We start from the raw sequence: 18,265 nt of genomic DNA, 5'->3' as shown, positions 1-18,265 counted from the left end.
AGTTATTACCTCATAAAGGGACACTGGTCAATATTGCCAAAAATGGCCAGGTCATTAAGGTCAAAATAGGCTGGGTCATGAAGGGGTTAAATTTCTTTCATGTGTTGATGTCTCTAAGTGAAATGGTTTGATTTTGTCATAGAGAAGCCTTGTGACCCTCGTCGGACAAGCCATCTGGCAATTCTGGCAAATGCCAGAAGGGCCTGTCTGGTTGTGGGCTGCTTTGTCTGCTACGTTCTTAACAGAATTGGTGTTCAAGACATCTATACTGTTAAGAGTTGTGTCGGAGCACAAAGTCACTGACTCCATCACACAAATATTAGTCTTGTAGTAAATCTTGCTTTCCTCCATCCAGGATAATATTAGTAATATATCCCATCTGGTTCATGGGCACGGGGACAGCATGGGCCTGTGTGATTTCAAATGCCAGGGCTGAATTTCAGCCCCAGTCTGTACCTGTTTGTGAGGTTCGAAAACATTTTATGGTTCTTCAGAAAATGTGTATAAATTGTGTGTTTCCTTCAAGAAGCATAAGAACAGAATGCATTTTCACATTGAGCATGGTCACCGTCCAAAAGTGATGCACACAAGTCTAAAGTCACCATCATGCTTCAGCTATACACTAGTTCACACTATTGGTCATATGGCCCCGGCCCTAGTGTGACAAGAATCTGTTCTAACATCTTCTGCATAAGGAAGAAGTAAAGAATAAAGGTAGGAAAGGAAAAGTGGAAGGAGATTACAATGAGGGTAGGACGATGGTATTTTAGGAATAACTAGGTAAGCTACAAGGTATATTCCAATGTGCGAAACAGAAAACGAAATACATAAAATAACAAGTTGGACTCCACTAGGTATTCCTGAAGATTGAGGTAGGTGATATCATCAAAGCCAACCAGTTTTTATACACTAGCAGAGTAACTTGAATCTCTCTGTTCTTTGTCCCTTTTTGAAGGACAGACATCTGAATGATACACCTTAAAGGGACCCTGTCATGTCCCAAAACACTATTATCCTGCAGATATGAGATAATCTGCAGGTTGATAAAGGTCCTAAGCTGAAGAGGCGATGCACGGAAAGCCCAGATACCAGGAGGAAATGAACTTTAAACAACTCCTCTACTTACTCCTGATTATGGCATATGTGTCACGTCTCCGTCAGATTTGGGGCCTGCTGTTCCGTCGCAGCCACTAGGAGGCGCCGGGCCGCCACTTCGCCGTCAGACTCGGGGACGGCTGTTCCTGCCTCGGCCACTGGGAGGCGCCGTGGTTCTATTACATTGCCGTCAGACTCAGGGCCTATGGTCCCAACTTTAGCCACTAGGAGGCGCCGGTCTGTCACGTCACCGTTGGATTCGAGGCCTGCTGTTCCGGTCACGGCCACTAGGAGGCTCCAGACCGCCACTTCACTGTCAGACTCGGGGACGGCTGTTCCTGCCTCGGCCACTGGGAGGCGCCGTGGTCCGCCCGTGAGTTATGGTGGTGACAGAGAAGTGGCTCCTGCGCAGGCATCTGGTGGGCGCAGGCTCCGCCCCTCTGTCAGTCATCAGGGGGTTACTGCAACTCCATCTGGCCTGGTCCTGGGGGCGGCCCTAATGACATCACCAGTCCAGGAACCTGTGAGGGATGACCTGATCCCTCAAATACCTTGGGACTGGTCTTGCAAGCCGCCGGATATATTCTTGGTTCCCCTGTGTGTTACTTAGTGATTGATCTCTGTTTGACTCTGACCTCAGCCTGGATTTCTGACCCCTCTTTTGCCTGACGATTCTGTACTTCTGATACTCTCCTGGTTTGTGACCTTGGCCTGGATATTCTGACTCTGCTACTTCCTAACGATTCTGTACCTCTGCTGCCCTCCTGGTTTTTGACTCTGACCTTGGCCTGAAATTGACTCTGCTATTGCCTGCCGTTTTTGTACTTCACTTTGACGACCGTCCTGCTCTGGCCGCTGCTCCTATTCAGACAGTACCTCCTGGGCTCTGTTGTAAATCCAGATCCCTATATAGGGGTAAAGAGTATCAGTGTTTCTCGGGGTGTTGCCTGGCTGCAGCCCAGAACCGCAGACGGACGTTACATTATATCCGGCCATAAAATTAACTGCTTCTTGTGTATATACCCAACATATACAAAAGCAGTCTCCCTGAACTTTTTTTTTTTTTTTTTTTCTTCTGACTGAGCTGATTTTTGGCCTGAACACCTGTTGCAGTGCACAGCCTGGAAGATCTCTCTCATTTTCTTGGACAACTATGCGGCAGTCTGGAGTCTTCAGGGAGAGAGCTGCACCTCAGAGATCCATGCTCCTGGCACGTCGACCTCTGGGCAACTACTCTGGCTATGGTTGCCCAGGGGCTCAGGTATTGCCCGCAGATGCGGCTAAAGTTTTATTACCCATTTCAGTTTCATGTGGACAGAAATCGCTGTGTTTAAACGCGTATGTGGATAGTGGCTCTGAAGGAAATTTTATGGATTCCTTGACCGCTAGGAATCTGGGTGTAACTCTACTAAAACTTAATGCCCCTATTAAAACCACGGCTATTAATGGCACTTCCATTATTCAGGAGGGGGTTAAGTTTGTTACTGCCAAGGTTGCTATGTCTGTGGGAGCCTTACACACTCAGCTGGTGTCATTTTTTGTGACGGACAATTTAACCTCTGCAGTTATTCTGGGTATGCCATGGCTACGCCAGCACAATCCTGTCATCGACTGGCACTTGGGTGACGTTGTACGCTGGAGCCCACAGTGTCAGAAAAATTGCATATCCTTGGCAGTAAACCAAGTTAAGGTTAAAACCCCCCACATACCGTTTGCTTTCAGAGATTTTGAGGATGTCTTTTCTATTGTAGAATCTGAAAAGCTACCCCCTCACAGAGAGTATGATTGCCCTATTGATCTGATTCCGGATGCCCGTCTCCCTAAGGGAAGAATATTTAATCTCTCTGGCCCAGAGCGTCAGGCCATGAATGACTATATTGCAGATAGCCTAAGAAAAGGGTTTATCAGACCGTCCATTTCTCCAGTTGGGGCCGGGTTCTTCTTTGTGGAGAAGAAAGATGGTGGTCTCAGACCCTGCATTGATTATCGGGAGTTGAATGCAATCACTATAAAAAACCAGTATCCGCTTCCACTCATCCCTGATCTTTTTAATCAGCTAACAGAAGCCCGTTGGTTTACTAAACTTGACCTCCGGGGGGCATATAATCTGGTCCGCATAAGAAAGGGAGATGAGTGGAAAACGGCCTTCAATACACCCCTTGGCCATTTTGAGTACCTGGTTATGCCGTTCGGACTCAGCAACGCACCTGCCGTATTTCAGCACTTTGTTAATGATATTTTTAGAGACATTTGTGGGGTGTATGTCGTGGTGTATTTAGATGACATTCTGATTTACTCTGCTGACCCTGTGACACACTCTCAACACGTCTGTTCTGTGCTACAAAGACTACGTGAACACTCCTTGTTTGCTAAACTGGAGAAATGTGTCTTTTTTGCTGAGGAGGTACAGTTTTTAGGATACATGGTTTCAGGTAAAGGCTTCCGCATGGATCCTGCCAAGGTCCAGCCTATTAAGGCTTGGGTGCAACCAAAATCGCTGAAAGCGCTGCAGCGATTTTTGGGGTTCGCTAATTATTACCGCAAGTTTATTAGAGGTTTCTCAGAGATTGCCAAGCCACTCACGGATCTGACCCGGAAAGGGGCGGACGTGGCCAACTGGAATCCTGAGGCAATTCAGGCTACGTTAAAAGAGAGTTTTGTGGCCAACCCAGTTTTGGTTCAGCCGGATCTGGACCGTCCATTTATTGTGGAGGTGGATGCCTCTGAAGTCGGAGTGGGAGCAGTGCTATCACAAGGCACTACATCCCTCACTCAGCTTCGTCCATGTGCGTTTTTTTTCCCGCAAATTCTCTCCCACGGAGAAAATCTATGATATTGGGAATCGGGAACTATTGGCAATTAAATGGGCCTTCGAGGAATGGCGTCACTTCCTCGAGGGCGCCAAACACAAGATCACGGTAATTACCGATCATAAGAACCTGACATACCTAGAATCAGCAAAAAGGTTAAATCCTAGACAAGCAAGGTGGGCATTGTTTTTCTCTAGGTTTAATTTTATAATCACCTTCCGCCCTGGTACAAAAAATGTGAGGGCCGATGCCCTCTCTCGCAGTTTCTGCCCCTCACAAGCCGAGGACTGTGAACCAGTTCCGATATTGGCCACTGGGATTGTGTCCGCAGTGTCATTGGACCTTCTGGAGGAGATCCGTAAATCCCCAGAACAAGCCCCTGACACTACGCCACCCAACAAATTGTTCGTTCCGCCTGCATTTCGCCTACAAGTGCTTAGAGAATCACATGACTCTGTTTTGGCAGGCCATCCTGGTCTTAATAATACCGCCAGATTGATAACTAGGAATTTTTGGTGGCCGACGGTGGTTAAGGACTGCAAAGAATATGTCTTAGCATGTGAGGTCTGTGCCCGCGCCAAGTCCTCCCATACTCGCCCTGCCGGCTGGCTCCAGTCCTTGCCCACCCCCGAGAGTCCATGGACCCACATCTCCATGGACTTCATTACGGACCTTCCGTCCTCAGATGGAAAGACGTGTATCTGGGTGGTGGTGGACAGGTTCAGTAAACAATGTCATTTTGTCCCCCTGTCGGGGTTACCTAACTCGGAAACGTTGAGTAAACTGTTTATTGTACATGTGGTACGTTTACACGGTGCCCCGGTCAATATTGTGTCTGACAGGGGTACCCAATTCGTGTCAAAGTTCTGGAGGGCGTTCTGTAAACGCATTGGTATTGAGCTATCTTTTTCCTCGGCTTACCACCCTGAAACCAATGGGCAAACCGAACGTGTGAACCAGGCTCTGGAGCAATACCTTCGTTGCTACATCTCAGAACACCAGTCCGATTGGGCAGAACATCTGCCACTAGTCGAGTTTGCCCTAAACAATCAGTATCAGGACTCCATTAAGTCTACCCCCTTTTTCTGCAACCACGGGCTGCATCCGCGCTTTGGCTCATTCTCGGCCAGAATGTCGGAGCTTCCTGGGGTAGAGAAAAATATTCATCGTTTAAAAACCATTTGGTCTGAGGTAAACTCTAACTTGAAAGGGGCCCGGGTTAGACAGACCTCGGCAGCGAACAAACGGCGATCCAAAGGACCGCACCTGGGAGTTGGAGACAAGGTTTGGCTCTCCACCAAAAACATCAAGCTTAAAGTACCGTCTGCCAAACTGGGTCCCAGATTTATTGGTCCATACGAGATTATAGAGGTGATTAACCCGGTGGCCTTCCGTTTAAAACTCCCTCAGTCTTTCAAATTACCCAATGTCTTCCACAAGTCTCTCCTCAAGTTGTATCGCTCCCCAATTCACCCTGTCCCGTCCCCTCCTCCTCCCGTTTCGGTCGGAGGGTCCTTGGAGTATGAAGTCCAGGGTGTCCTTGACTCCCGCCTTGTAAGAGGGTCCGTACAGTATCTGGTACACTGGAGGGGCTACGGCCCGGAGGCGAGGTCCTAGGTCCCTGCGCTGGATATCCATGCAAAAGCACTAATTAGAAGGTTTCACCTCCTTCACCCTGACAAACCAGGTTTTGGGGGTCCGGAGGCCCCTCTTGGAAGGGGGGGTGCTGTCACGTCTCCGTCAGATTTGGGGCCTGCTGTTCCGGTCGCAGCCACTAGGAGGCGCCGGGCCGCCACTTCGCCGTCAGACTCGGGGACGGCTGTTCCTGCCTCGGCCACTGGGAGGCGCCGTGGTTCTATTACATCGCCGTCAGACTCCGGGCCTATGGTCCCAACTTTAGCCACTAGGAGGCGCCGGTCTGTCACGTCACCGTTGGATTCGAGGCCTGCTGTTCCGGTCACGGCCACTAGGAGGCGCCAGACCGCCACTTCACTGTCAGACTCGGGGACGGCTGTTCCTGCCTCGGCCACTGGGAGGCGCCGTGGTCCGCCCGTGAGTTATGGTGGTGACAGAGAAGTGGCTCCTGCGCAGGTATCTGGTGGGCGCAGGCTCCGCCCCTCTGTCAGTCATCAGGGGGTTACTGCAACTCCATCTGGCCTGGTCCTGGGGGCGGCCCTAATGACATCACCAGTCCAGGAACCTGTGAGGGATGACCTGATCCCTCAAATACCTTGGGACTGGTCTTGCAAGCCGCCGGATATATTCTTGGTTCCCCTGTGTGTTACTTAGTGATTGATTTCTATTTGACTCTGACCTCAGCCTGGATTTCTGACCCCTCTTTTGCCTGACGATTCTGTACTTCTGCTACTCTCCTGGTTTGTGACCTTGGCCTGGATATTCTGACTCTGCTACTTCCTAACGATTCTGTACCTCTGCTGCCCTCCTGGTTTTTGACTCTGACCTTGGCCTGAAATTGACTCTGCTATTGCCTGCCGTTTTTGTACTTCACTTTGACGACCGTCCTGCTCTGGCCGCTGCTCCTATTCAGACAGTACCTCCTGGGCTCTGTTGTAAATCCAGATCCCTGTATAGGGGTAAAGGGTATCAGTGTTTCTCGGGGTGTTGCCTGGCTGCAGCCCAGAACCGCAGACGGACGTTACAATATGGAGGTGCTAGGGTGGGAATGCTGGTATATGGAGGTCCCAAGGTGGGAGTGCTGGTATATGGAGGTCCCAAGGTGGGAGTGCTGGTATATGGAGGTCCCGGGGTGGAAGTGCTGGTATATGGAGGTCCCAGGGTCGGAGTGCTGGTATATGGAGGTCCTATGGTAGGAATGCTGTTATATGGAGTTCCTAAGGTAGGAGTGCTGGTATATTGAGTTTCCAGGGTGGGACTGCTGGTATAATAATAAATAATAATCTTTATTTTTATATAGCGCTAACATATTCCGCAGCACTTTGCAGTTTACATACATTATCATCACTATCCCCGATGGGGCTCACAATCTAAATTCCTTATCAGTATGTCTTTGGAATGTGGGAGGAAACCTACGCAAACACGGGGAGTACATACAAACTTCTTGCAGATGTTGTCCTTGGTGGGATATGGAGTTCCTAAGGTGGGAGTGCTGGTATATGGAGTTTCCAGGGTGGGAGTGCTGGTATATGGAGTTCCTAAGTTGGGAGTGCTGGTATATGGAGGTCCCAGGATGGGAGTGCTGGTATATGGAGTTCCTAAGTTGGGAGTGCTGGTATATGGAGGTCCCAGGGTGGGAATGCTGGTATATGGAGGTCCTATGGTGGGAATGCTGGTATATGGAGTTCCTAAGGTGAGAGTGCTGGTATATGGAGGTCTGTTATGATTGAGTCACCGTAGGAGGCAAAAACAGAAATGCTAGCTAAGTCCAGAAAACCAGAGAAGTTGGCAGCTATCGGATTGCAGACCCCTGAACTTATCAACACAACTAGCAGTAGCCGTGGGGGGTTCCTACGAAGCCCTAGACCCCTCGATCACAGCCGGAGATATAAATAGGCCTAAAGAAAGAAAGGGGAAATCTAAACTGCCCCAGAGCAGACCCCAAAGCAAAAGGCAGCCCCCCACAAATAATGACGGTGAAGCAAGATGAAAATACAAACACAGACAGAAAGGCTGAGCAAAGACGGGGCCCAAACTAACTATATAGAAAAGGACAGGAAAGCTGCTGTCTGCAATCCGTGAAAAACCCTATGAAAATAAGAGCCAACAGACTGACAGTGAAAAAATGCCCTGAAGACGCTAGGCTTCAAAAAGCTATGTCAGTACTCAGGCATATACTGAAGACAGAGCTAAAGGCAAAAGGAGATTCAGCTCACCCCAGCAGGGAATGGCAGAATCCAGAAAAGAAAGGAAAACAAAAACTAAACACAAATGCAACAGGCAAAGCAAAAAACTTAGCTTTAGGAGAGCAGGAATCAGACTGGTGTCCTAGGAGTCCACAGAGAAATCACCCGCAGGGCAGAATGGGCGAGGCAGCCTTATATCCAGTCTGTGACTCCACTCAGCCAGTCATCATCATTAGTCTCAGGTGTCTGATAATCAGGCTCACTACCTTTCCTTACCAGAAGAGGGAGTTCCCCGGGCCTCAGTGATGAAGGGGAAAATGAACTCACAACAGAGGTCCCAGTGTGTGAGTGCTTGTATATGGAGGTCCTAAGGATGGAGTGCTGGTATATGGAGGTCCTATGGTGGGAGTGCTGATATATGGAGGTCCCAGGGTGGTAATACTGGTATATGGAGGTCCTAAGGATGGAGTGCTGGTATATGGAGGTCCTAAGGTAGGAGTGTTGGTATATGGGGGTCCCAGGGTGATGAAGGGGAAAATGAACTCACAACAGTACCTCCCCCTTGAGGAGGGGTCACCGAACCCTCAACCACGCCACCAGGGCGATCAGGGTGTGCCCGATGAAAGGCACGCACCAATCTTTTGGCATGAACATCAGAGGCAGAGACCCAGGAATTATCCTCCTGACCATAACCCTTCCACTTAACCAAGTACTGGAGTCTCCGTCTAGCCAGACGAGAATCCAGTACTTTCTCTACCACATATTCCACGTTACCTTCAACCAATACAGGGTCTGGAGGCGCCACCCCCGGAACAACAGGTTCAACAAACCTCTTCAACAAAGACTTATGGAACACATTATGGATTTTAAATGTGACAGGAAGAGCCAAACGAAAAGAGACCGGATTAATAATCTCCAAAATCTTGTAAGGTCCAATAAATCTAGGCTTAAACTTAGGAGAAGCCACCTTCATAGCAATATTTTTTGATGATAACCACACCATATCACCAACCTTAAACTGGGGACCAATAGTCCTATGTCGGTTGGAAAACCGCTGGGCCTTTTCCTGGGAGAGAGAGAACTTATCCACCACTTGGTCCCAGATCTGGTGCATTCTCTCCACCACAGTGTCAACACTTGGGCAGGCAGACGGCTCCACCTGCCCTGAAGAAAATCGAGGATGAAACCCAAAGTTACAAAAAAAAGGTGATATCAAAGTGGCAGAACTAGCTCTATTATTTAAAGCAAATTCGGCCAAGGGCAAAAATGAAACCCAATCATCCTGATCAGCGGAAATAAAACATCTCAAATATGACTCCAAAGTCTGGTTTGTTCTCTCTGTCTGCCCATTGGTCTGAGGGTGAAAAGCAGAGGAGAAGGACAACTGAATTCCCAGCTTTGAACAGAAAGTTCTCCAAAATCTAGACACAAACTGAACTCCTCTGTCAGATACAATGTTCTCAGGAATCCCGTGCAAGCGAACCACCTGTTGCAAAAACAGGGGCACCAACTCAGAGGAAGATGGCAATTTAAGGAGTGGTACAAGATGAACCATCTTAGAGAACCTATCACAAATCACCCAAATAACAGTCATCCTTTGAGAGACAGGCATATCAGATGAAATCCATTGAAATATGGGTCCATGGCCTCTTGGGGACAGGCAAAAGCATCAACAACCCACTAGAGCGAGAACACGATTTAGACCGGGAGCACGTCCCACAGGACTGCACAAAATTCCTGACATCACGAGACAAGGAGGGCCACCAAAAAGACCGACTCACCAGATCTCTAGTACCAAAAATACCTGGATGACCAGCCAAAGCAGAGCAATGAACTTCAGACATCACTCTCTTCTTCCACTGGTCAGGAACATACAACGTTCCACTGGGACAACGCTCAGGTTTGTCCTCCTGGAACTCTTCCAGAGCACGTCTCAAATCGGGCGAGATGGCAGAAAGAACTACCCCTTCGCCTAAGATGGTAGCAGGCTTGGTCACCACAGGAGAATCAGCAAAGAAGCTCCTAGAGAGGGCGTCTGCCTTGACATTCTTAGTTCCAGGAAGAAAAGAAACCACAAAATCAAAACGTGTAAAAAACAAGGCCCACCTAGCCTGTCTAGGATTCAAGCGCTTAGTCGACTCTAGATAAATCAAATTCTTGTGGTCGGTGAGGACCACGACTTGATGCTTAGCTCCCTCCAACCAATGCCCATTTCATGGCCAACAGTTCCCGATTCCCCACATCATAGTTACGTTCAGATGGAGAGAACTTTCGGGAAAAGAAAGCACAGGGATTCATTTTAGATGTTACAGGATCCTTTTGGGACAAAACAGCTCCTGCACCAATCTCAGAAGCATCCACCTCTACCTGGAACGGAAGTGAGACATCAGGTTGCCGCAACACCGGGGCGGAGGTGAATCTTCGCTTCAGCTCCTGAAAGGAAGAAACAGCCTCCGGAGACCAATTCAACACATCAGCACCCTTCTTAGTCAAATCAGTTAATGGCTTGTCAATACTAGAAAATTTTGCTATAAATTTCCGATAAAAATTAGCAAAACCCAAAAACTTCTGGAGGGCCTTCAAAGAAGTGGGCTGAACCCAATCGTAAATGGCCTGTACCTTGGCCGGGTCCATTTCAATAGTTGACGGAGATAAAATAAATCCCAAAAAAGAAATCCTCTGTACTCCAAAAAGGCATTTCGATCCTTTGACATACAGGGAATTCCCCCTCAAGATCCGGAACACAGTCCGAATATGTTCCACATGAGAATCCCAATCCTTGGAGAAAATCAAAATATCATCCAGATAGATAATCAAAAATTTATCGACAAAATCTCGGAAAATATCGTTCATGAAACACTGGAAGACAGAAGGGGCATTAGTGAGCCCAAAAGGCATCACCAGGTACTCAAAATGTCCCTCCGGAGTATTAAACGCCATCTTCCATTCATCCCCATGCTTAATGCGAATAAGATTATACGCCCCCCTGAGGTCAAGCTTGGTAAACCAGCAAGCACCTTTAACTCTGGAGAATAGATCCGAAATCAGGGGTAACGGATACTGATATTTAACAGTAATTTTGTTGAGGGCACGATAATCAATACAAGGTCTTAATGATCCATCCTTTTTGGCTACAAAAAAAAAAACGGCACCTAAGGGTGACGAGGATGGTCTAATGTGACCCTTCTCCAACGCCTCCTTAATATAGGATCGCATAGCCTCGTGCTCGGGTACAGATAAATTGAGGAGCCGACCCTTGGGAAATTTACACCCCGGGCTCAGATCAATTGCACAGTTATAACTCCTAGGCAGAGACGCAGACTCATTCTCACTGAATACATCATAAAAGTCCGCCAAATAATCAGGAACATCATGCGACTGAGGAGAGGTGGAAAACACCGGAGCCTCATTAAAGGCACACCGACAACCCCAACTCACCACAGACACAGATTTCCAATCTAAAACTGGATTATGAATTTGTAACCAGGGAAACCCCAGAACAATGGTATCATGCAGATTATGCAACACCAAAAACCTGCAATTTTCTTGATGGTTTGGGGCGACCCGCATTACCACCTGGGTCCAAAACTGAGGTTTATTTTTAGCCAAAGGAGTAGCATCAATCCCCCTCAAAGGGATGGGCGTCTGCAGAGGTGTCATAGGAAATCCACAACGTTTAGCAAAATCCAAGTCCATTAGATTTAGGGCTGCCCCCGAATCCACAAAAGCCTTGGCGGAAAATGTGGACAGGGAGCAGATCAGAGTAATAGCAAGAAGAAACTTAGGTTGAACACCACCAACAGAAAACGTGTGTGCAAAGCGTTTCTCTCGTTTAGGACAGACAGAAATAATATGCGAGGCATCTCCACAGAAAAAACACAACTTATTACGCCTTCTGAACTCCTGACGCTGCTCTCTGGACAAAACTCTATCACATTGCATAGGTTCAGACATTTGTTCAACTGTTGGCAACACCTCTCGTGCAGTTTTGCGTTCGCGCAAACGCCGATCAACCTGAATGGCTAATGACATAGAATCGTCCAGACCAGGGGGAACAGGAAATCCCACCATAGTATCCTTTATGGCCTCTGACAAACCCCTCCGAAAGAGAGCAGCCAAGGCATTATCATTCCAGGTAGTAAGTACCGCCCACTTTCGGAATTTTTGACAGTACAATTCTGCAGAATCTCGACCCTGGTTCAATGCCAGCAGGGTCTTTTCAGCCTGATCAATGGCATTAGGTTCGTCATACAACAACCCCAAGGCTTGAAAGAATGCGTTCACATTAGTCAGAATAGGATCATCTGGTTTCAAAGAAAACGCCCAATCCTGGGGATCGCCACGCAGCAAAGAGATGACAATTTTAACCTGCTGCGCGGAGCTCCCTGACTAGTTGGGCTTCAAGGCAAAAAATTGTTTACAATTATTTTTGAAATTCAAAAATTTAGATCGAGCCCCAAAAAATACATCAGGTGTAGGAATCTTTGGTTCAGCAGCATGTGAATGAGCAAGGTAGGCGGAAATTCCCCGCACTTCCGCAGCGAGCTGCTCCACACGATCAGACAATTGCTTTATCTCCATTGAGAGAAAAAAAAAAATTCCCCCTACGGCCTCAGAGATATAGAGGAAAAAATATACACACTTTTTTTTTTTTTTTTTACAATTCTTTCCTGCTTCGAGTACCCTAGGATCTGCGGTACGGCGGGTGATTCTGTTATGATTGAGTCACCGTAGGAGGCAAAAACAGAAATGCTAGCTAAGTCCAGAAAACCAGAGAAGTTGGCAGCTATCGGATTGCAGACCCCTGAACTTATCAACACAACTAGCAGTAGCCGTGGGGGGTTCCTACGAAGCCCTAGACCCCTCGATCACAGCCGGAGATATAAATAGGCCTAAAGAAAGAAAGGGGAAATCTAAACTGCCCCAGAGCAGACCCCAAAGCAAAAGGCAGCCCCCCACAAATAATGACGGTGAAGCAAGATGAAAACACAAACACAGACAGAAAGATAGGCTGAGCAAAGACGGGGCCCAAACTAACTATATAGAAAAGGACAGGAAAGTTGCTGTCTGCAATCCGTGAAAAACCCTATGAAAATAAGAGCCAACAGACTGACAGTGAAAAAATGCCCTGAAGACGCTAGGCTTCAAAAAGCTATGTCAGTACTCAGGCATATACTGAAGACAGAGCTAAAGGCAAAAGGAGATTCAGCTCACCCCAGCAGGGAATGGCAGAATCCAGAAAAGAAAGGAAAACAAAAACTAAACACAAATGCAACAGGCAAAGCAAAAAACTTAGCTTTAGGAGAGCAGGAATCAGACTGGTGTCCTAGGAGTCCACAGAGAAATCACCCGCAGGGCAGAATGGGCGAGGCAGCCTTATATCCAGTCTGTGACTCCACTCAGCCAGTCATCATCATTAGTCTCAGGTGTCTGATAATCAGGCTCACTACCTTTCCTTACCAGAAGAGGGAGTTCCCCGGGCCTCAGTGATGAAGGGGAAAATGAACTCACAACAGAGGTCCCAGTGTGTGAGTGCTCATATATGGAGGTCCTAAGGATGGAGTGCTGGTATATGGAGGTCCTATGGTGGGAGTGCTGATATATGGAGGTCCCAGGGTGGTAATACTGGTATATGGAGGTCCTAAGGATGGAGTGCTGGTATATGGAGGTCCTAAGGTAGGAGTGTTGGTATATGGGGGTCCCAGGGTGGGAGTGCTGGTATATGGAGGTCCTATGGTGGTAGTGCTGATATATAGAGGTCCTAAGGATGGAGTTCTGGTATATGGAGGTCCTAGTTTGGGATCATGTGACCTCGTCAGTTCATGCACCCAATTAAGCTAATAATTAAGTCCTCACCTTATGTCTAATGATCGCGTCCTGTAGAGATAAGAACAGTTCCACTATGCAAAGTTTTACTTCCTTCACTATAATGCAGGTACATAAAGGAGTTTGTACATGGTGACTTTGGGAGAACTGTTCCAAATATCAGCTCCATGATGAAAACTACAGCTGATATCCTAGAGCTGGATGTGGAGGTTAGTGATGAGATGTGTGCAGTGACACTGTGTGTCCTCCTAGGAGTAGTCAATATAAATATGTCCGTATATTCTGTGTATGTTGCTTTAGATTAAGTTGGTGCTTTATAAAATAGCTATATATATATTCCGCAATGGACACTTTTCAGTCTTTGTGTAAATACATATTTTAGAGTAGTTTGGGAGCCTTTTCTTAAAGTTATGTCCATTTTGGACAATCTTATTTTAACGGATGATGGGGTGTCCTTCTACTGTTACCCTTAGGTAAAAAAACATGGGTAAGAATTGCTTCATTTCTATTGTAAATTCTCTTTGCTGTTCAGTGCTTTGAACATTTTTTTCTGCTTCAGATTTTGATTCATATTAAATATGTAACTATGAAAATAACTTACTTTGTATACTCATTTCATAATATTTGTTTGCCTGCTTTTGATTGGAACTATTTTCCTAATACAGAGCTCCAAATCCCCTGCTGACCTCTACATACCCATAGAGTTAGTGACATTTTGACTGCTTTTGGTAGCTTGTATACATGTGTCTTCACAGAGCTCCCCCTGGTGGCTACTGCATGCAGACAGTTGTTTTTACTTTATGAATAAAGGGGAGCAGGGGAAATAGAGACCTGTAACAAATAAACTGAGCTGTTGCTATTACAAAATTTGTCAGTGGATAATTTTGGACCTAAAGATAAAATTATGTTTACAGCTGGAGGATCTCATTATTAGTTTCTATTTTCTGCTATTCCCAGCACTATTAATTATTTTTTTCTTTTTTGTTTTATTAGTCTGTAGATGTGGACTGGCCGCCTGCATTAGAAGATTGACGTTTACGTTTGGCGTTTGGATGGTGAAGCGAGCCCTGTGTACAATGGCACAGCCGTGGATAATACTATGTAATTGGATCATGTTGATCTGTCATTTTATGTAGTTTTACAATTACAGTCACGGCACAGTAATTATGAATGAGTTACGTTTCAGGAAGAAAAATTTGAATATGAACAAGGAAACGGATTACTTTTAACATATAAATAGCGTGCTGCAGCAAAGTAACGTGACTGCTCAAACATCTGATTAGACTGGTTTGGAAAGTATATATATTTTTTTTAGCAACATCCAAAATGATGGGGCATTTACAGGTGTCCTATGGCGATTCCACATGGATTACAAACACAGAATTAAATGAATCATACAATCAGAAACGGGTACGTTAATATATTCAGAAAGAATGCTGTGTACTGATAATTCACTGTATGTGCTATGTTACTGTATAATTTTGGGTATAAGTTTTATTTTTCAATAATAAAATTCCACAGTTTCGCCATTTCTGTTGTTTACGGCAGAGTAATAATTTTTTTTCTTTTAGGGAGCTCCCAAGTCTCTACCTTCAGTTATTGAGTTAACGAAAAACATTCTGACTACGGTCACCTTTAGAAGGAACTCATTAAAGGTTGATATAATACTCCAATAAAGTTGTCCAAACTCCCTGATTTTGTGGTACCGGCTGACCATCTGATGTGTATTAAGGCTTTCCGACTCTCTTCCTACACATGATGATAGATGAATCGGGCACTTGGAATTTCAGTGGCCAATGCTTTTTGTTTTCAGAAGAGGAAGCCACTGCCAATGGAGTCTGGCATGGACTTTCTCTTCTGTCCCTGTTGAAAACCCATAACCGCTTCGTTATCTTATGGATGAAAACCACAGAAAGAGGAAAGAAACCTCCAATATTTGAGAAAAAAGCAAAACAGGCAGAGATGCTTACTTGTAAAAACAGGCCTCAATACAAATGCACGAACAGGGTGCAGCGGACCCAAGTAAAATGGCAACTGCACTGGTGCAATAATACCTAATGAAACAGCCAGCCTACAATCAGGGATTGGCCGTGTGGCACACCAGTGCAAAAAAATAATCCGTATGTGGCAGTGTTCACACAGGGAATGCAGAGCATATGGTTCACAGCCTATTGGTAACACCATATAGGGGGAGCTGCCCAGTGCTAACTATAATGCATCCCGTGTGAACAGAGGCCACAGTTTACAGAACCATTTGAGCCCAACTGCACCCTGAAAAGATAAAAAGTGCACAAAAACATATCAATATATGTAAGGTTACAGTTAGCACTGGGCAGCCCCCCTATATGGCGTTACTAAGAGGCTGTGAACCATGGAAAGAGAATTGTTCACCAAATTGTTCCTCAATCGTCGAGAGAAGTTGCTCCTCGTCAGGAGATGTTGTTCTCGCAGGGTGTTGAGATCTCATTCTTTATTAATGGATGTGTTTTTAGAGAAAATTGTGAGTGAGCCAACACCTTTGGTGCACAACAACTTTACACATGAAAGGTTTCAGGATGTATTAATGTTGGAACGACACAGGATGTCCCAAACAGTCTTAAGGGGGCTTCATCAGGCAAAATAACTTTTCCCCAGTCCTCTGCAGTGCATTCCTATACTTCCTGTATAATGTCCGTCTGTTATTAATGTTTTTCTTGCAAAGAAGTGGCTTCTTTGCTGCCCTTTAGACCAGGTCAGCCTTCAAAAGACTTTGATTCACTGTACATGCAGATGCAATGACATCCACCTGCAGCCATTCCTGAGCAAGCTCTGTAATGGTGTTGAACTGAATTTGTTTTAGGAGATGGTTCTGGCACTTGCTGGACTTTCCTAGACCCCTTTAAGCATCCTTCACAACAGTTGCAACTCTCTCTTTGACGCTTTTGATCACATAAATGTTTAATTTAGGGGCAATTTTACAAGCAGCAATGTGTTTGCCTGTAAAGCCTTTTTGATACAAAGCAATGATGACTGCACGCTCTTCCTTGGAAGTAACAGAACATTACCTTGATTTCAAGCACTAGACCCCTTATAAAGGAAACACGCTGCTCTTTTAATGGCGTGGCTGAAAATTAATGGAAATAGTTTTTTGTGTGTTTCAAGATAATTTTCATGGTAAGGAATGACATAGCAATTTTTTTTTGCAATTTATCAGATCAGTCTTATATTTCATCTATTCTGACCTCTTTGAAGGCACCTGTCTCTGGATAAGCGATGGTGTTCATTCCATTGCAGCAGTGAAGTTTCCTGTTGGAGAAGCTGAGGAGTGCTATTTTTGTCTTTTCCCACTGTTTGTCTTGCGTCCCTCTGTTGTCTTTTTGTAGTAGTGGGACTAGTGTCTTGCTGGCTTACGCACTAGGGCCAGGGCCAGTGAGGGCTTAGGCACATGATCACACATGGGGAGAAGGATCCATCTAGGAACAATAGGGAGTGCAGTGATCAGATTCAGGTTTATGTAAGGAGGTGACCCCTCTCCCTCCTCCCTACCACCAAGGTTTCATTGTACATCTTCCCTGGTGTTCCCCTCATGTTGCACTGCATGCTGGGTGTCCTCTCGCACCCGGTGTGACATCAAAGAGAGATAGCCATCTGCCCGACTAACTTTTGACCAATTTCTGTCTCATGTATACGGCCAACTTTACACAGCTATGTAATCAAAACCCTTCATCTCTGTGGCTTAACAGCGCAGAAAAGAAACCATTCTAGCAAACGTTTAGCTCTGCTCTATTTGTATATGTTAAACACTTCCAGTGATGTCCACTTAAAGGCTAGGTTCATACCTGAATTTTCAATCCCAGTTTTCTGTCCTATACAGGAAACTGAATTGTGGTTCCAGATGAAGCTTCTGGAGAGCCTTCCACCTTCATTGCTACAATGCACAATGATATTTCTTTATAAAAACAACCCGCTCTTTAAATTTTTTTTTTATTTAGATAGTAGCCCCATTGGTCATATACACAAATGGACAAAATTATTGGTACCCTTTTGTTAAAGTAAGAAAAACTCATAATGGTCATTGAAATAACTTGTAGCTGTTAATGATAATTTTTAATTTAATTTACTGAATATCAACTATTGAAAATCAGGCATTGATTTTGAATTGTGGTTCAATGAGAAAATTTATATAAAGTATTGAAAATGGTCTGCCCAAAAACGATGGTACCCCTAGCTTTATTTTGTTTCTCAACCTTTGGAGGCAATCGGTGCAAACAAGCAATATCTGTAACTTTCAATGAGACTTCTGCACCTGTCTGCAGGTATTTTGGCCCACTCAAAAGCAAACTGATCCAGCGGCCTCAGATGTGAAGGGTGCCTTCTCCAGACTGCATGTTTCAGCTTTCTTCCACAGATGTTCAATAGGATTTAGATCAGGGCTCATAGTAGCCACTTCAGAATAGTCCAATGCTTAGCTCCTGTTGGAGAACCCATGACCTGCCACTTAGATAAAGCTTTCTGACACAGGAAAGCACATTTTGCTCTCAAATCCCTTGAGATTTCATTGTAGCTTGCCCAAATTGAAAACACCCTGTGCCAGATATGTGACGCCCCAGAGTCCGGTTGTCACAGTGACATTGCCTCCCTCTATGGGGTAAAGTCATGCCTGGAGGCAGGAGGGGGAGCCCCATGCCAGGTAACATAGATTAAATGACAATTCCTGCTGCAGGTCAGAAAGGG

At 45.8% G+C, this 18,265-nt stretch overlaps 1 protein-coding gene across 2 annotated transcripts in view; it reads left to right on the top strand.

Annotated features, from left to right (window-relative positions):
* PUS10 (pseudouridine synthase 10) overlaps positions 1-15,081 on the top strand; it is a 147,759-nt gene extending 132,678 nt beyond the window's left edge. For both annotated transcript variants that reach the window (XM_073559307.1, XM_073559308.1), the window contains 2 exons: positions 13,662-13,761; positions 14,546-15,081. In XM_073559307.1, the coding sequence (XP_073415408.1) occupies positions 13,662-13,761; positions 14,546-14,584 (139 nt within the window). In that variant the 3' untranslated portion in view covers positions 14,585-15,081. The remainder of the gene's footprint in view (positions 1-13,661; positions 13,762-14,545) is intronic.
* The last annotated feature ends 3,184 nt before the right edge of the window (positions 15,082-18,265 follow it).

Source organism: Dendrobates tinctorius, unplaced genomic scaffold (assembly GCF_039654945.1).
Source record: "Dendrobates tinctorius isolate UK_male_01 unplaced genomic scaffold, ASM3965494v1 ptg000269l, whole genome shotgun sequence".
Classification (NCBI taxonomy): domain Eukaryota; kingdom Metazoa; phylum Chordata; class Amphibia; order Anura; family Dendrobatidae; genus Dendrobates; species Dendrobates tinctorius.
This window is presented reverse-complemented; position numbering and strand designations above follow the sequence as displayed.